The 19,262-nt window shown below is 44.8% G+C and overlaps 1 protein-coding gene across 5 annotated transcripts in view; it reads right to left on the reverse strand.

Annotated features, from left to right (window-relative positions):
• col4a3 (collagen, type IV, alpha 3) overlaps positions 1–19,262 on the reverse strand; it is a 44,437-nt gene that overhangs the window by 10,925 nt on the left and 14,250 nt on the right. For all 5 annotated transcript variants that reach the window (XM_082502316.1, XM_082502317.1, XM_082502315.1 and 2 more), the window contains exons 11-44: positions 18,792–18,854; positions 18,671–18,706; positions 18,420–18,467; positions 18,210–18,284; positions 17,126–17,170; positions 16,943–17,005; positions 16,808–16,852; positions 16,466–16,519; positions 16,331–16,372; positions 15,680–15,761; positions 15,465–15,500; positions 14,710–14,874; positions 14,440–14,532; positions 12,884–12,979; positions 12,645–12,715; positions 12,294–12,482; positions 10,672–10,840; positions 10,501–10,593; positions 9,181–9,285; positions 8,881–8,975; positions 7,034–7,184; positions 6,697–6,810; positions 6,446–6,613; positions 5,889–5,978; positions 5,673–5,807; positions 5,349–5,447; positions 4,858–4,947; positions 4,609–4,748; positions 3,387–3,513; positions 3,030–3,110; positions 2,830–2,931; positions 1,430–1,477; positions 1,155–1,340; positions 776–906 (exon numbers count right to left, since the gene is read on the reverse strand). In XM_082502316.1, the coding sequence (XP_082358442.1) occupies positions 776–906; positions 1,155–1,340; positions 1,430–1,477; positions 2,830–2,931; positions 3,030–3,110; positions 3,387–3,513; positions 4,609–4,748; positions 4,858–4,947; positions 5,349–5,447; positions 5,673–5,807; positions 5,889–5,978; positions 6,446–6,613; positions 6,697–6,810; positions 7,034–7,184; positions 8,881–8,975; positions 9,181–9,285; positions 10,501–10,593; positions 10,672–10,840; positions 12,294–12,482; positions 12,645–12,715; positions 12,884–12,979; positions 14,440–14,532; positions 14,710–14,874; positions 15,465–15,500; positions 15,680–15,761; positions 16,331–16,372; positions 16,466–16,519; positions 16,808–16,852; positions 16,943–17,005; positions 17,126–17,170; positions 18,210–18,284; positions 18,420–18,467; positions 18,671–18,706; positions 18,792–18,854 (3,327 nt within the window). The remainder of the gene's footprint in view (positions 1–775; positions 907–1,154; positions 1,341–1,429; positions 1,478–2,829; positions 2,932–3,029; positions 3,111–3,386; positions 3,514–4,608; positions 4,749–4,857; positions 4,948–5,348; positions 5,448–5,672; positions 5,808–5,888; positions 5,979–6,445; positions 6,614–6,696; positions 6,811–7,033; positions 7,185–8,880; positions 8,976–9,180; positions 9,286–10,500; positions 10,594–10,671; positions 10,841–12,293; positions 12,483–12,644; positions 12,716–12,883; positions 12,980–14,439; positions 14,533–14,709; positions 14,875–15,464; positions 15,501–15,679; positions 15,762–16,330; positions 16,373–16,465; positions 16,520–16,807; positions 16,853–16,942; positions 17,006–17,125; positions 17,171–18,209; positions 18,285–18,419; positions 18,468–18,670; positions 18,707–18,791; positions 18,855–19,262) is intronic.

Genomic DNA, 19,262 nt, shown 5'->3' on the forward strand with positions numbered 1-19,262 from the left:
CATTGCACAGTCATACATAGTACAGTAGTACAATGAAATTGGAAATGTTGCAATGAGCTTAGCTTCTGTCTTGCTAGCTTGCGCTGCGCTCAGTGGATCTGTGCTCGACAGTGCAGCCTAGGCGGAGTAGTCGAACGCAGATTCACTGAGCTCTCAACAAAGACAGCATCGTCAGAAGAAAAGTTGATAAAATAAATTTAAAATTTTGTATTGTCCGAATCGCGTACCGAACCGAAAGCACTGTATCGAACTGTTCAATATCGATACGAGTATTGTTGCACCCCTAGTTATTACCTGTACCCACATGATTGGAACAGAACTGGCTGAAACCTTTGGCCTGGCTATAAGCTTTAAAAACAGCTTTAACACAGATGTTAAACTGTATTCATGCAGCATGTGATTTTGTGAAACTTTATGACGTCATGGTGATGCCAGAGGACATTACATTGAAAAAATTTTAAAAATGTGTCGTACAGCTCTCTCTGTGCACTTTCATATATCACTTGATATGGTTTCTTGAATGTTTTTAAGGTCAATTTGGATCTTGAGTGCTAAAAATGAATGTCAAGGTTAAATGCTGAGTGAACCCAGGTACTCGTGTTTGTGGTGATTATAACGTTTTTACTGATTCTCACAGTTTGTATCACCTGATTTTAGCCCAAATGAAAGCAGCTCGAGCTCCCTTTGGTATCTAGCATCACACAGATTTGGACACTAGACTGCTGACAAACAGATTCTGAACGAACTGCTTCCCGTAATGTTTCTGTGTACTGACCAGCTGGCCTTTTGGACCACTGTCTCCATTGGAACCAGGTTTTCCTGCGATACCTGGTGTTCCTTTACATCCCTTATCCCCTTTGAAACCAGGACCTGGAGGACCAGGAGGGCCCTTACAGCCAGGTGGACCTACAAAAGGACAGAAGATGTTGTTTACACCAAGTTTAGTAATCTGGGAAGTGCAGACATCCTGAAAGTCCTCTGCAAATCTAGCACTTCTGAGTATGTTTGTCTCTCCACACTGTGGGAAACTATAGCTGCATCTAATTAGTCGCACTTGAAGAAAATGCAACTCTCAAACACAGAAAAAAATGCTAAATCCCCCACAGTAGCCTCTAAATCATTTCCCTGACGAGACTTCTAATGTGTCTCATCACCTTTTGGTCCTCGACATCCAGCCGGTCCTATTCCACCCTTGCCTCCTGGAAAGCAGACTCCTTCCGTACCAGGAAGACCGGGAGGGCCAGGTGGTCCAGGAGGTCCGGGGCAGCCTGGATTTCCTGTTGGACCAAATGGCCCAGGAGGTCCAAGGGGACCGGGAGGACCCTTCTCCCCGGTACACCCTGAAGAGACCAGAGGAGACAGCACCGTGTTTTTCTTCTTCTTTAGCTCTGACTGAACACTAAACACAGGATTTGATGACAGGACTCACCAGGTGGACCTTTCTCTCCATCTCGTCCCGGAGGTCCAGGCTCAGATGCTGGGAAAAGAAACAGGTTAGGAAGTAACACCGAAACTGATGCGTTTGATTCTGTGAGAATTAAAGGTATGACTGTTTACTATCTCTGAGGTCTGGTCCCTGGATTCTGGTCTCTGAGTTTTGGGGGTTTTGTTAAAAGTTCATTCCAGGGCCGGTTCTAGACGGGCATATATGAGGGGGCAGATAGAAATGTAAAGGGGGCAAATGGTGGCAACAGAGGAAGGAAAGTGGTGGGGGTGGTTGTGGGGTGCTCTAGGTCATCGGTCCAACCTTTTCTGCACCACGGACGGTTTAATGTCAGACAGTATTTTCACGGACCGGCCTTTAAGGTGTCGCAGATAAACACAACAAAATAAAACGACGAGACAAAAACTGCTGTTTTGTAAAAATACTAATAAACGTGAATTCACTGTGTAACTGTGTAACTTTATTAGCAGCGTCCTCCTGAAATGCGCCAACAACACTAAGAGTAACGTCCTCCTGTCTGCCCTTTAATGCTCTCTGGTTGCTATGGTAATGCATAAATATTTCTTTCAAAATAAGACGCACAACTACAACACGGGAAAAGAACCAGGGAAACCAAGTTAACGATAAAAACCATAAATTTCACACCAAAGCCTCAACTCTTGCGGGCCCGTACCAAACGACTCACGGGCCGTACCGTTCCATGTCCCGCGGGTTGGGCACGCTGCTCTGGATAACTGTTTTTGTCATGTATGCACTTTGTCAGGTCTCCACCCTAAAATCTGACCAACGTAGCTCTTAGTGTCACTGAGGCACGCAAACCCGCCTGACCATGTTAAGGTTTCAATCTGTCAGGGGGCAAACTGAAAAATAAAACAACCATAATTGAAATAAAATCTTCCTCATCAGATTATAAAGACTAAAACATGACATTTACCTTAATTGGATGGCCTATATCAAATATAACAACTGCCAGTATTAACAAAACTATAAAGGGTTGGAATAGTAATAAAGAAATTATTCACCATCTATTTTCCTACAATTCTCAAATTAATTTGTAGAACTTTTTTATTCTTGTTTTTTGATGGGTTTTCTAGTAATGAGTGTGTTTTACTATCCTGTGTTTTGGTTCATCATTTCTATTCATTCCTGTGGATTTGGTTCCTTCTGGGTTTGCTGCTCTCTCATTTGTCTCTGTCTTTGTCCTCTTGTGTTCTCATTGGATAACAGTCTTCTTCCATGTTTATTTTCTTTGTGTTGCTTTCTGTTCATGGTTTCGCTCGTGTTTTGCATTCTTTGCTTCAGTGAAAGTGCCGTTTTCTTGAATAACCTGCTGTGCATTTGGGTCTGGCGCCTGTGTGGAGGTGGCAGGGTAAAATTTCCCCTACCTCCCATCGCTCCTTTCTCTCCAGGAGGTCCAGGTATCCCATCCTGTCCCTGATTTCCTCTTGGACCAGATGGGCCAGAAACTCCAGGTGGCCCAGTGTTACCTAAATATGAAGACATAATTCGTGCACAGTGGTCTGTTCTTCGGCTTAAGGCAATAAAAACAGACAGCAAAGTGTATATTGGAACACTGCTGATGTACCTTTGAGGCCAGGGGGACCTGGATAGCCAGGTTTTCCTTTAGGACCATCACAACCTTTTTCACCAGTGGACCCAGGAGGACCTGAAACAAACAGTCAGGGTTTGATGTAGCTTTTAGTAATGTATGCATGTATACATGCATACATACATGCATGCATGCATTTTTAATAGTGTTCTAAAAGACATACATACATACATGCATGGATACATGCATACATACATGTATACGCATTTTTAATAAAGTGTTCTAAAAGACATACATGTATGCATGTATGTATGTCTTTTAGAACACTTTATTTAAAAAGTGACTCAAGAATTTCTATGTGGATCTCTCCATCTCTCCATCCATGAATCACACCTTTGCTACCAGGTAGTCCAGTGGGTCCTATAGGGCCACAGGGGCCACTGACTCCTGGGGGACCGAACAATCCATTGTTTCCTGGTGGTCCCTTACTACCTGGAGGTCCTGGAAATCCTGGACTTCCCTGAAAGGACAGATCATTCACTCTGGCAAGTATTATCCCAATGATAAATACATAAATATGTCAGCTTTGTAGGGGTGGGTTTTTTTTAAACGCTTATAATTTGCTTTTTGTATGGATTTTCCTAAAGAGAATCAGCCAATCAATTCTGTAAAATACTGGATATGAAAACACTGATTGTTTTTTAGCCGCTCATTGTCTCCTCTGTGTGTGTACAGTTTCTAGGCCGCTGAGGTGAAACACAAACAAAACCAAAGTTTATTTTTTATGTTAGTCTTCAGGATTCAAGAGTAAATGACCTGCTTATGTGCTTAACATACAGGCTAACTTGTACATGTTGGAATACCTTAATGACAGAAACAGACTATTAAAAACTTTCACATTAATGATGAAAAGCATAAATTACCACTCTCAGCTGGTTTTGGAGTAATGCCCCAGATTTGTTTTTGAGTTCTATAATTAACGTCTAATTATGGGTCGCGTCTCTAAAAACTATGACCACAATCAGCGTCAAGGGGCAGCCCTGGCATGGCCCGACCCCCACCAGCACTGGGACCGACCGGCTCGTAGCAATGGGCCAGACACGCTGCGATCCTGAAGCAGCGAGCCTAATGAAGCAGTGGCGCGACCAACCTCGTCAGACCTGAACTCTTCCATGGCATAATTTTAATTTCTGTTTGATATTTGGGCTGATTGGGACCTGATGAACGTAAAAACAAAGAATCACCAGATTTTTTTTTCCTAATTTTCCTAAACTTTCTGAGAAAAATTAGCTCCACATCTGAGGACATTTCAAATTTTGATAGAACAGTGGCAGCATAACGTCCTGGTAAGTGGACATCGAGCTCATGCAGAGAAACATGTTTGTTGTGGTCTAATGTTGTGTAATGTCCACATATGTGGACCCGGGTCCCAGGAGGTTAAGGAAGAAATGCAGTGCATGAATAATAAGATGTGTATGATCGTTTCAGTTGAAGACGCCCACTGCAGCGAACCCTGCACTTACCTGGGATAAGAACAACTGCCATCATAAACGGCTTTATGAGGAAAATATTTTATACTATAACCAATATCATATGAACTTCAAATTATATGCACCTTATCTCCTGGATATCCTTTAGATCCTGGTCCAGGTGGACTAGGTTCTCCTTTACACCCTTTAGGTCCATCGTATCCTTGACTTCCAACTGCACCGGGAGGACCACAGCGTCCAGCACAACCTTTCTGACCCTTCAAACCTGGAGAGAGAATATCATGTTTTCCTCTCCTTTCCTAATTAAAACTGAGAAACACTGCAACAGAAAAATAGATGGTTTATGTTTCTTCACTCAGGCAGGGGGACGTTACCCGGTGCCCCTATTTTTCCTTTGTCACCACGGGGTCCACAGCTACCAGGAGGACCTTTGCTTCCATCTCTACCAGGGTCACCAGGAAGTCCTGATAAACACACACAGTTGTTGTTGATAGTCATGCAGAATCAGAAGAATCTTTCTTTGGTGTCTGACACGGCTTCACATTTCAAGACTGCATGACAGGGAGCGACAACATGCCAGCATGAGTGTCATGTTAAAAACCATTTTTGGAACACAGAGTGAGGTGCATATCCTTCACGGGCTCCCACACAGTGTTGGAAGAGAAGATTTAGGCTTAGTGGTTCCAGCAGTCAGTGTTAAAGCTGGTGATGATTGACTGGATGCTCATTTTGGGCAACTCGAGATCACCTTGTTAGGGTCGGGGTTAACCCTAACCTAACCCCTCTCTCTTTCAGATACAAAGGAATTACAGAGAGAATACACTTTGTTTGCAACGCTCACAAACTTCCTAACATGACAGTTCACCTTGAGGCCCACAGTTCCCAGTTCGACCCTTGGTTCCATCTTGGCCTCGTGGCCCGGAGAAGCCCTTGTCTCCTTTATCACCAGTGAGGCCTCTGAGCCCTGACAGTAAGAAAGGAAGAAGGCAGGTCAGTGTAATGAAGGCACATCATCTGACAAATTAAAGAAATCATATACAGCAAATGTGTTAATCAGTGAGCTGTAGCAGTACTCGTGTTAGTGTTTGCAGGTTAGTGTTGTAAACTCAGCTAACCACTCAGAGATCGTAACACCATAAATAACATTTCAACACTAAAGAGTGATGCTCAGTAGAACAGAACAGATTACCTGCTAAACCTTTCTCTCCAGGCTCTCCAAAGATCTCAATGTTTGTCTGAAGTCCTTTTGGTCCAGTTTCTCCTTGGTCCCCCCGAGGCCCCGGAGCCCCCTGAGAGCCACAGAACCCATTTGCACCCGTCTGGCCTGAGAGGCAGAGCAACAGAGAAGGGTCAGACAGACAGACTTTTGGTGAAAATAACCGACTCGCCGGTGGCTAAATGAAACCTGTTGGTCCTGGTCGTCCAGGCTCTCCTGGTTTCCCGTCATCCCCTGGAATCCCAGGTGGTCCCGGAGGACCAACGTCCCCTCTGATCCCTAAAAAACAAACATATGTTGATATTGTTATTCAATATTGTTTCATTTGCCCAAACATCTATCTTTACACTATTGTTTCATTTATATTAACAATCAAAAACTTTACTACCAGTCTAAACATGCACAAGGTTCATGGGTTAGAGTTTTTTACCAATGGGACATACTCAAATAAAGACGCTATGAAAACTGAACTGTGAGGCTAAAACGATTCGTTGTAAAGGGAACATCGTCTGCTTTCTGAATCTAACCCTACCCTTCAGCGGGTCACCAGCACTCTGGTATAGGTGGAGATCAAAAATGTAGTTTTAGTCCATCTTTAAACTACTTTTTCCCATCAAACTTTTCACTGACAAAAGACACTAAACTAAACTTGAAACATGCACCATGAATCTGTCAGAAAGTTTGAACTCACCCAGAAACACTCATATCACAGATAGAACCGAGCAACACAGGTTATGCCTCCTCACCTGGGCTTCCTGGCTCCCCATCACTACCTCTCTGACCTTGTGGTCCCATCGCTCCTATAGGTCCTGGTTTTCCAGCATCCCCTTTGGACCCAGATGGCCCCTGAATCCCCAACACTCCTGTGCCAGGCCGCCCAGCATCTCCCTTCAAACCTTTTGGGCCTCGGCACCCTAAAGGACAGGACAGTATCAGAGCAAATCTGTTTCTGTTTGGTGACGTCAACTCTACCCAGACTAGCTGTCAGATGTGATACCTGGAAATCCAGTGAAGCCCGTCGGTCCTGGCTCTCCATCAGGTCCAGGAGGTCCAGGTATACAGATTCCAATAGCACCAATGGGACCAGCTGCACCACACAGACCTCTGTGACCTGAGAAATACTTCACCTCAGTTTAGGTGTAAATGAACTGACTGTATTTCTTTTTTGGAGGTTACCCTACAGCATAATAACTGGCTCTGGACATTCATTTGAGTATTTTCCCGTTTCTTAGAGAACCACAGAGAATCATCTACGGACAGTTCCTCTTGATCTTGCTGTGAAACATAATTTGTTGCTAACCAGTTCGAGTTGGATCACTTCATGGGTTAACTACCTTTGGATCCTGGCAGACCAGCTTGTCCTGGTGGTCCTGGCTCTCCATTTATTCCTTGAGGTCCAGGGTCACCTGGAGGTCCTACAGAGCCATCTTCTCCCTGAAGTCCTGACTGACCGCTTGAGCCTGGAAAACCAAAACCCTTTTCCCCCTGAGACCACAGAGAGCAGCAGGACAGGAAACCAGTAAATGACATTTCTAACCAGTTGGCAAACAAACAATGATTCATATAATCTTCTGATCTTCTTCTGATATATTCACCTTATAAAGAAGTTATTTAATCAGCTCTTAATAAGCGTGAGCTGAATTAGTCTGAACGCCCAACAAACCAACACGCGACAGATAATAGTTCATTACAAACGTCAGAAAACCAGCTTCCTGACACGATGACAGCAGTACTGTTGCTTATTCAAATCACTGGTCTCTGTTCAGAGTCTCCACGCTGACGCCGTCTTCCTTGCTAAACCGTAGCATCAGTTCTGGTGTTGTTACTTCTCCACGGCTGTGCTGACCGCCCTTGACCACCAGAGTGCAAGTGAGATTTAGCTTGTTTTCCCATCAATGGATATAAATCAAAATGATCATTCTTACTGAATTCATATTAAACGTAATCTTCCTTACTGTGTTGGTGTGTGTATATGTAACCCACATAAGACAACGTATGAGTGACACGTCTGCCTTGAATTGAATGTTTGTTTGGGGATTAGCTGCTGACCCATCATCTGTTTATGATTTTTATGTTGGGAACTTTACCCTCTGAGGTCCACGTTACACCCTGCACATAAACATGGGAAGTACCGTCAGGGAAAACATATTTGAACCCCTGCTGATTTTATAAGTTTGTCCAGTGACGAAGAAACGACCCGTCAGACACGGAGAGTTGAGTTGATGCCAAAGAGCTTGAATTTGGTCTCATCTGACCACAATGCTTTCACCCGCCTCCTCTGAATCACTGAGATATTCAGTGGCTTCAAACAGGCCTGTGTGTGCGTTCTCCAGCAGGGCGACCTTGAAGACACTGCAGGATTTCGGTCCTTTCTACCAACTGTTTTCTTCGAGGTGGTTCTGGGCTGGTTCCACAAGCTTCTAATTATCATTGAAACTCCACGTGGTGAGATGTTGCGTGGACCTCGAGACTGAGGCAGTTATTTTATGGTTCTTCCATTTGCGAATAATCGCACCAAGTATTGTCACGTTCTAACTCAGCTGCTTTGTGGTGGTTTTGTAGCCCAGTCCAGCCTTGTCTAGGTCCACAATCTTGTCCCTGAAATCCTTGGAAAGCTCTTTGGTCTTGGCCATGCTGCAGAGTTTGGATAGATTGATTGCTTCTACGGGCAGCTGTCTTTCATACAGGTAACAAGTTGAGGCTCCCAGTGTATAAAATACACCTGGGAGCCAGAAATCTTACTGGTTTATAGAGGGTTCAAATACTTCCAAATATTTCCTTCATGAAAATGCAAATTAACTTATAACTTTTTTGAAATTCATTTTTCTGCCTTCTCTCACTGTTCAAATAAACCTACCATTGAAACTATAGACGGATCATTTCTTTGTTAGTGGCAAACTCACAAAATCACTTCAGATAACGTTTCCCTGACTCTATGCTTTTAATTTGTCCTCCAACTGCCAAAACTTTGGAGAACAACCAACCTGAGGTCTCAGTGGTCACTGGTGATGACAACAACCACTTTTTGGTACCTTTATGGGTTTTGTTAAAAAAGTGTTGTGACGATTAGCACTGTTGCCCTGGAGTTGTCTTTATCTCTCACCAGCTGTGTTGTGTTTGGATCACACAGTTTGCTGAGGATGTTTGTTTATGATAACAACTTTCTGTTTGATTGAGTTACCTTTGGTCCCGGTATCCCAGGAGGTCCTGATGGTCCTGCTCGTCCTTTAATGCCAAAGCTAGGTAGACCGGGGGCTCCTGGGAAACCCTTCACTCCTGAGATAATATAGAAGTTGTTCACTAAAATGATGATAGCTGTTGTAACCCTGTGAGCTCAGAGCATCTAACTCTATGACATCATGGTTTTTGTTTTTTTCTTTGCTAAACTGTAAAACATAGAGTTAGGGTTAGGAAGGAGGTTCATTCTCAACATTCAGAATAATTCAAGATTAGTTCATGTAAAAACTGTTCCTGAACTGACCTTTGACCCCTGGGAAGCCTGGAGGTCCCTGGACTGAAAATCCTTTATCTCCCTTTTCTCCCTTTGAACCATAAGCTCCTTTTGGTCCTTTAGGTCCCACGGCACCTGAGACCAGCAGAGGACAGGTGAATCAGAGTGTGCATCTCCAGCAGGTGGAATCGCGTGATGTGCTCTTTCTGAAACGCTGTAACCACATTTACGCATCTAATTCATCCACTGTTATCTCCTTCAGTGCCACGTGCCAACCTAACTCTAAGCAGATTCGTACTCTGGATGGCATTACCTTGGCCTCCAGTAACGCTGTGAGGAACCTTGGAGTCATTTTTGACCAGGACATGTGCTTCAACGCACATATTAAACAAATATGTAAGACTGCGTTCTTCCATTTGTGCAACATCTCTAAAGTTAGAAATATCCTGTCTCAGAGTGACGCTGAAAAACTAGTTCATGCATTTATTACTTCCAGGCTGGACGACTGTAATTCATTATTATCAGGAAGTCCTAAAAACTCCCTGAAAAGCCTTCAGCTGATCCAAAATGCTGCAGCAAGAGTCCTGACAGGGACTAGAAAGAGAGAGCAGATTTCTCCTGCTTTGGCTTCCTGTTAAATCCAGAATTCAAAATCCTGCTCCTCACATACAAGGTCTTAAATAATCAGGCCCCATCTTATCTTAATGACCTTGTAGTACCATATCACCCTATTAGAGCACTTCGCTCTCGCTCTGCAGGCCTACTTGTTGTTCCTAGAGTATTTAAAAGTAGAATGGGAGGCAGAGCCTTCAGTCTGTTGTTGTGATTTGTTGCTGAAAAATAGATGTAGGCTGCCGGGGATTCCCATGATGCACTGGGTGTTAACAGACCTCTCTGCATTGAATCATATCGGTTTTTGATCTCTGTCTCTCTTCCACAGCGTGTCTTTATCCCGTTTTCCTCCTTTGTAAGATCGTTCTTGACGTATGTTCTAAGTTCTGTGTTAGCGTTCCTTGAGCCCGGTTCCTTGGTTTCTCCTCGTCCCTGTGTTTCCTCCCTTCACGTTCCCGTGTTTCATTCATTCGTCTCCCCAGTCTGTCGTGTCTCCGTGTCTGTTTCTTTCCCAGTTACTTCCTGTTTTTTAAGGGTTTTTTCCTTCCCACTGTTGCCAAAGCGCTGGCATACATTGGCTCATATGATTGTTGGGGTTTTCTGTTTTCTTTGAATTACTGTAGGGCGTTTACCTTCCAACACAAAGCACCTTGAGGTAACAGTTGTGGTGATTTGGTTCTATATAAAGCTCTCTGGGTTTGTCACTAAAACATAAATGGACACATTTGTTTGTCTCACCTTCTGGTCCAGAGACTCCAGATAAACCTTTCTGTCCTTTCTGACCTGGATCTCCTGGAGAGGCGATCATATTTCCTTGTGCACCTTTTTCACCTGAAACAAGAAACAGACTGTTAGCTTTGCATCTGATCCCCCTCCTCTCAAATTCAGACTATTCCTGGGCAGATTTACCTTTTTGTCCAGGTTGTCCTCGCTCTCCATGGTCTCCCATGTTGCCTTTACTTCCTGGAGGCCCTGGCTCGCCAATACCAAGAGGTCCTGAAGGTCCCATCTGCCCTGTGGGTCCCCTGGGACCAGGGGACCCACACAAGCCCCTGTCTCCTTTTTGCCCCAGCGGTCCCTGAAGGAGAGAACAACAAACCATCTTCACAGAATCACACTTGAGCCCAGAAACGGTTAAAACTTGATGGTTTCTTCCTAAAAGCCGCCATCAACAAGGCACTAACTGTGGCTCCATCTAGTGGTAGAATTTGAACATAACAACACAACATAAAGTGCTTTGAGGCAACAGTTGCTGTGAGTCGGCACTAAATAAATAAAATGTAAAAACGTTATAAACAGCAGGTGTTTGCGCTCTGCGCTGTGGTTAAGGCTCCGGATTTTAGAACAAATGTTTTAGCTGATCAAAGACGCACACGACTAATCCAAATTTACTGACTTGTACCAAACTGTGGGCTCTCCCCTCACACCACAAAGAGCCTTTTTGCCAGCTAGCAGCCTAAATACAACAAATGTTATTGGTTCTGCCATCTTTACACACCAATGATTTTCATACTCTAAGTCAGAATAAAGTTTTACTATAAAATAGTGTTTCAAGTAAAACTAGATGAGGGTGGAGGCTATATTCTCCCTCATGCAACCTGCAGGAAGGACGCCTGTGTTGTAGTTGGGATCTAACTTTATGATTTTATGAATCCATCTGTGAATGTGGAACAAGGAGAGAATCATAGTCAGACGCAGTCTTATTATCAGTTCAGTTGGTTAACTGATACATTATTTTGTAATATATAGCAAAGCAGTACTGTGCAAAAGTCTTGAGTCACTCCCTGTTGTTTTCCTTGTTTTTGCAGGAAAATGGAAAATACGTGCAGAGATTTATTGAATTGTGCAAACATACAAAAAATTCCAATATAATTGAAACGAGCTTGAAAGTGAATATTTGTTATGACCGCCTTTATTCTTCAGCAGTGTGAACTCTAAGAAGCGAGGCTGCCATCGGCCCCGTCGGCCCCTCTGGCCAGCACCAGCAGGCGGCAGGTGAACGACCAGGACAGACAGAGCTGGGGATCGAACCGGTTACAAGATGAGCTTCCCAAGCCCCTGAACCACAGTCGCCCCGATAGTTCTCCAGGCTTCTCCAGGACATTCTCACATCTTTGGATGTTTCTGCCTGTCTGGATGAGCCCACGCTGCTTCAATGATGCTGAGGTCCGGGCTCTGGGGAGGCCGATCCATGTCTTGTTGAATCAGCTTGCTGTGGTTTGGGATCATTGACGTGCTGAACAATGAAGCTGTGGCCATAAAGATGGTTCAGAGGGTATTTTGTGGTGAATCGAAACCTGATGGTACTTTTCTGGACTCATAATTTCATCAATTCTGACAAACCTCCAACACGACTGGCTTAAAATGTACAAGTCTGAATCCTTGCAAACAAAATCAAAAGAAATGAGACTTGAGGCACAAGACTTGTACATCTGATCCACACAAAGTAAAGTAAACTCCCTCAGTTACTTACAGTACTGAGTAAATACATTCGAGTCTGCGGCAGACTGAAGAAAACCGTGATTACTCACATCGTCTCCTTTTGCTCCCTGAAGACCTTTTGATCCTTGAACTCCTGGAGGTCCATCACTTCCCTGGGATCCCAGTTGTCCCGGATCTCCCAGTGATCCCTCCTCACCCTTCTGCCCCACCCTCGTCATGATGCCTGGGTCACCAGGAGGTCCTGGGAACCCCCGGTAGCCAGGGAACCCCAGTGAACCCTGATAACAAGTGAGGTTCAAACAGTATGTGAAACTGACTCACACTTACTCATAATTACAGGATCTACTGGCAACAGTCAAAGTTTGAGGGTCCCAGAAGGTTTGGGTTCAGCCCATATGAGGGGATGAAATCTGTACACGCTGAGGCGATGCTTCCCTCACCTGTGGACCAGGTTGTCCTCCAGGACCTTTCACTCCTTTGCCACCTTTAAATCCAGGAAAACCAGCTGAGCCTGGAACCAGACATCACAGAGGTAGACAGTTAAGATGAGTTATTTATGACATTATTATGTATTTAAAATATCATGGTTTCCATTGTGTGGCAGCTAGGATTATATCAAACAACTAAAAACTAACATTTCATCTGTTAACTTGGCTAACACAGGTGCTGCTGTTCTTACCTGGCAGCCCGATATCCCCTTTCTCTCCTTTTGTACCTGGGGGTCCAGGCTCAGTGGAATTAACAGGACAGGTAAAACACATCTGCCCCTTCTCACCTAGTAAACACCAAGCAGTCGGTTTTTAAATGAATCATGACAAACGCACCAGGAAGTCAAACTTCTTAGAAAATAAACAAAGAAAAAACTGTACTATGGAAAATATTTCTGGATTTTATTTAAACAGGTTTATTGTATCAGTAGTAATGAAGCTGTGATGAGTCTGGATGAAAAACCCGAGTTTATTTTGTGGTTGGCTTTGTCTCAACATAAACAGGACGACTTTGATGTCTTTGGTTTGGCTCAGCTGTACTGAAAGAGATTTCTCAAGTTTTATTTTGGGTCTTCAAAAATCAAACATCTCATTCCCACCTCCATGTAGAAATTCTTCGCATTAAACCCTGATGTGAAACACGTGTCCACATCGGGCCAAACAAACATGACGTTTATATCACATGACGCTAGGGATGGGTACCGGTATCCGGTGCCATGATGGCACCGGTTCTGACATAAACAATAGTAACCAGACCGAAAAGCAGCGCACATTTCGGTGCTGTATTTTTTCCTGAGCTGTGATTCACTTTGGATTCTAGCCAATCATTTTACGTTTCCGAGGATAGTAGGCGGGGCCAGGTACGTACGTTCTTTTAGAGCAGAGCTACAGATTAAAAATGTCCAAGGCGAAGCTGTCAAAGTCTGGCTGTACTTCACAGCAAAAGATGCAAACTCAGCAGCAACAAGTGCTTTAAGCTGATACTGTGATACTGTCAAAGGAGGCAACACCTCGAATCTGATGAAACACCTGGCGACGCATAGCGTTTTTTTAAAAAGCCCAGAAATGCGCCGTATTTGAGAGCTTGCTGCGAGACCTCACACCGAGCGCATCTACTGCGGGTGTGGTGCCTGTTATCGGACCCGGATTTAGCAACATCCCCCAAAAACCCGAAGAGGAGAGTCCTGGCCCCTAGCCCTGCCAGTGTAGCAGAAATGATGAGGATGATGATGCAGCAGCAGCCGTTCTTCTCTGCATGAGTAGCTTAATGTTGTTCGTGTATAATTTACGTTGAGTAGGCTAACCACGTTATTACATTAATGCATGTAAGGTGAACTAGCAAACATCATCATAGCTACATGCGGCTGTCCTCTTGTTTGATGGCAGATACTCCCTTCACCCTGGCCAAAAAGGCTAAAATGACCAAAGAAAAAGTGGAAAACAGTTAAACATGAGAGGTTTTGGACAAAGTTTGTGTTTTTTCCATTGTTTAAGCACTGCTTCCAGCCAAGAGTGATGCCATATATGCCCCATAGCTGCAGAAAAGGTTAACATTGTTATCTTTTTACAAAAAAACAGCTGAACATGAGAGGTTTTTGGACCAATTTTGTGTTCTCCATTCTTTAAGCACCGGTTTGAGCACCGTTTAAGCACCGGCACCATTTCAAAAGTACCGGTTTGGCACCGGTATCGGATAAAACCTAAACGATACCCATCCCTACATGATGCACAACTCCAGCTCTCTCACCCTTCTGTCCTCTCATGCCTTTTTCTCCAAGAGGTCCCATCGAGCCCTTCAAACCTTTAGGTCCTGGCAGTCCTGCGCCTCCCTCGAGGTAGTCTGGCAGTTACAAGAGACACATTAAACCAGACGGACTTTCAGCAGCTGGTAGTGCTGCGGTTCAGTAATGTACTCTTTTAATTTCTCGTCTTTATTCTCTTTAAGCTTCAAAGACAAACGTCAGAGGGTCCGGGATGCTTCCCTGAGGGACACCACATGTTTAAAATGAAACATCACCTGGTATTCCTGGTTCTCCGGGCTCTCCGATAGCACCCTGAAGTCCTGGCTTTCCAGTCAGGCCTGTGGGGCCAGCAGTGGAGGGGCCCTCTTCTCCTCGGTCTCCTTTTGGTCCAAATGATCCAGGTGGTCCCTGTATCCCCGGAGGACCAGGTAAAGGAACACCTGGAGTGGAGGATGGCAGACTGTCACCAAAGAACAGCTTCTGATAACCTTGAATATTATAAATTATTATATAATTTATATTTCTTTGTGCCTGAGTAAAGTGTCAGCCTTTAAAAAGGCTTTTATTTTGGAAACGGGCACCAGCAGCTATTTTTTTTTCAGCTGCAGCTAAACAGACAATATCAGACAAGACTGACGAAAACAGAATAAATTTTCATTTTATATATATAATAGATAATAATAATAATAATAATATATGTTTCCCACCAAGTGAAGTCTCACAGTTTCTCTGTTGAAACCTTTTTCATTTTGATCAAAAAATTCCAAAAATATCAGCAATCAAATAAAGTTGCAGGAAATCTGGTGGATGTCGGGTGTAATCCATCCACTGCAGTTTAGCCAGCTAGAACTAAAAGACACTGTTACTTTCACCATCAGTCATATTCAGCAGCACAGGCCTGTTTTGGAGCGAGACCCCAGCAGAGCAAAGCTGTAGCCAGACTAACGCAGTTTAGATACAAAGGTGGTCTCTGGATTAACACCATGATGGATTACATGAGGGACAGAGAGAGAGAATAGTCAGACTTTACCTGGCTCGCCCTTTTCTCCAGGTAAACCGATGTATCCTGAAACAGGTGAGAGAAAAAGTCTGAAATGATAGCGGCATGAACCTCTCAATGTAATCTGATTACAAACACAACTCAGGTCGTTGCTTTGACAGTCACAGAATATAAGTATATAACATACAGTATAATATAAATATAATATTTCATAAGTAAAACATTACTTGGGAAATTAAATTCACCTTGTACTCCAGAAGCTCCTGGGGGCCCCCGGGGCCCGGGAAAACCAGGCTGGCCTTTCAGATAAATCCTCTTCCACACCATCTGGTTTATAAAAAAGTTAAAAGTAACACAAACACAGATTATGGATTCAAAACCAAGCATCAACCTTCAGGGCTGAAAAATGAAGTCTGAAAACCTGCAGTTCCTCTAATGTCCATTTGGGGCTGACTCCAAAACGGAGCCAGTCCTCATGGACTCAAGAGTTAGTGCTTCACAGGCCCCGCCCCCCTTAGCAAGAGGAACCCCCCACCCCCGCGACTTGAAATAGTATCATTTCTCTATTGAATTGTTATTTTAAGTACATCTCTGCATGACATTGTTTCCTTATTAACTTTAAAGACAACAAAAAAGAAAAAGGAAAGAAAAACTGATCAACTTAAAACAAACTGTACCTTTATTAGAAAGTGCATGTACTAGTACTGCAGCTCTCTAAACTACATTTAACGTGCATCAGTTTGGCAGTGAAGGCGAGCGCTGCACACGCATCATCACACCGGCATCCCACCTGTGGGGGTGGAGGGGGTGGTTGCCCCACTATTTGAGAAGGACTGCACTAACTTTAGACGATCTGGCAACTGTTCCTGTGATATGTACAGAAAAAAGAGACTCACATCTCCCGGAGTGCCCGGAGGACCACGGTCACCTTTCTCTCCCTGGAAACATAAACAGTACCGTAAAATGACACCGCGCTGGCTGCAGCACTGCAGTAATGCAGTAATGCATTCTGTGTCTCATCCAGTACTCACCATGTCTCCATCGACACCTGGAGGTCCGAGAAACCCAGGATCTCCCGGGTCTCCCTGTAGACATACAGATTTAAACACAGATATATAAACTTAAATGTTTTTATAAGTGAAAGTTCTGATGTCTTTTATCATGACAAGTCCAGCAAATTAACTAGAGCTGGTAGATAAAGGGACAGGATTAGCATGGTGGCGGTAGCATCACGCTGTGGGCTGTTTGCTGCCAGTGCTTCTGGTACACTGCACACAATGGATGGTATAATGAAGGAGGAGGCCTTCCTGTTTTATTTTGATAGTCTCAAGTGGGCCAAATGTTGAAAACAAACTGACTCAGCGGGTTGTTACCTGTTCTTCAAGCTCTCCACGGAGTCCATCCTTCCCTGGTTTACCCTGAAACACAAACATGTTCCAGGTTTATATTCCTATAAAGAAATGTGACTTAAAATTGAAGACGGGACTACATGTCTTTGTTGTTCCTACCAGGGAGCCAGTGTCACCTTTCTCCCCCTTCTCTCCTTTAATCCCCAACCTCCCAGGGTTACCCTGGAGGAGAAAACAAAAGCGCTCATCACTTAAAAATAAAAATTCACAGAATAATAATTTATAGTTTTTTTGGCTTAAAAAAAGTTTATGATTAGCCCAGGCCAACAATTTGACACTTACGCGACGACCAGGACAACCTTTTTCTCCACTGTCACCTGGTTCTCCCTGTAAAACAAAAGCACATCAGAGAAGCCCAAGAGAAACTGACAAAGTGACAGACAGACAGAGCGACAGACAGACCCACAGAGCGACTGACAGACCCACAGAGCGACAGACACACAGAGCGACTGACAGACCCACAGAGCGACTGACAGACCCACAGAGAGACAGACAGACCCACAGAGAGACAGACACACAGAGAGACAGACAGACCCACAGAGCGACTGACAGACCCACAGAGAGACAGACCCACAGAGCGACAGACACACAGAGCGACTGACAGACCCACAGAGCGACTGACAGACCCACAGAGAGACAGACAGACCCACAGAGAGACAGACACACAGAGCGACTGACAGACCCACAGAGCGACAGACAGACCCACAGAGCGACTGACAGACCCACAGAGCGACTGACAGACCCACAGAGAGACAGACAGACCCACAGAGCGACTGACAGACCCACAGAGAGACAGACAGACCCACAGAGCGACAGACAGACCCACAGAGAGACAGACAGACCCACAGAGCGACTGACAGACCCTCAGAGCGACAGACAGACCCACAGAGAGACAGACAGACCCACAGAGCGACAGACAGACCCACAGAGCGACTGACAGACCCACAGAGAGACAGACAGACCCACAGAGCGACTGACAGACCCACAGAGAGACAGACAGACCCACAGAGAGACAGACCCACAGAGCGACTGACAGACCCACAGAGCAACAGACAGACCCACAGAGAGACAGACCCACAGAGAGACAGACAGACCCACAGAGAGACAGACCCACAGAGAGACAGACAGACCCACAGAGCGACTGACAGACCCACAGAGAGACAGACAGACCCACAGAGAGACAGACCCACAGAGCGACTGACAGACCCACAGAGCAACAGACAGACCCACAGAGCGACTGACAGACCCACAGAGCGACAGACAGACCCACAGAGAGACAGACAGACCCACAGAGCGACAGACAGACCCACAGAGCGACTGACAGACCCACAGAGAGACTGACAGACCCCCTCAGAGACAGACAGACCTTCAGCTCTTTGGGTCCCTCGGCATACAGTTTGATTCCTTTTGGCCCAGGAACTCCTGGAGGTCCCCGGTCACCCTAAAACCAAACACAGCTGATGGTGGTGAAGGTGAAAGGGATGGTGATGAAGATGATGGCGTTTCACAGGTTAGACACAGTATAAAACCAGAGCACGTCGTAGTTTGTAAATGCAGACCATACTCCCATCCCCACCTTCTGTCCTTGTGGACCTGGGATCACTGGACTGGGACCTTCCTGACCCTGAACCAAACACAGAGACAGAAGTTACTTCATGGTTTCCGTGTTAACGTATGACTGGTGCTGTCACATGAACCACCACAGCAGCTTCTCCCAAAAAACAAAAACGAAACCAAAAGCGAATCCTGACGTCAAGCCAAGTGTGTAAGAATCGTTTTTCTGAATCAGAAACTGCTCCTAGTTCAGTTTACTGTTACCCCACTAACCTTTTCTCCTCTCAACCCTGGAAGACCTGGAATTCCCTGGAAAAAAAAAAACATGAGATGTCAGCTCCCTGAACTACTGAGCGCAATTAATGTTTGAATAAGGTGGATGTTCAAAGCATACAGGAAATCCATCGAATCCTGGTGATCCTGTCACGCCGGGTTCACCTGGATCCCCACTGAGCCCCTGGAACACACAAACAGTTCCACAGCCAGTCAGAGCAAACTTTATACCAGCTAATCTGATGATAATGCTCATGATAGAAAGCATCTTAAGATTGAACAGAATTTGGTCCAGCCGGCTGGATTCAGTCTGCGAACCAACTGATCAGACTGTTCAAAATGATCAAGCAAGGCAGGGATCGGCAGCCCTGGCACGCGTGCCCAGGATTGCCGAAGGGTTAACTGATGGCATGACCACAGCTGGATTGGCCATCAGGCATACCGGGTATTTGCTCGGTGGGTCGACGGTGATTTTTCGTTTTTATGGGCCGATGACTTTTTTTATTTTATTTTATTTTTGTAACGGTATAAACAGTGAGAGGTGGTGGATTGGCCAGATGCTGGTCGATGTGTAACAATAACTCAGTTGTTT

This window comes from Aulonocara stuartgranti (assembly GCF_965226115.1).
Source record: "Aulonocara stuartgranti genome assembly, chromosome: 14".
Classification (NCBI taxonomy): Eukaryota; Metazoa; Chordata; class Actinopteri; order Cichliformes; family Cichlidae; genus Aulonocara; species Aulonocara stuartgranti.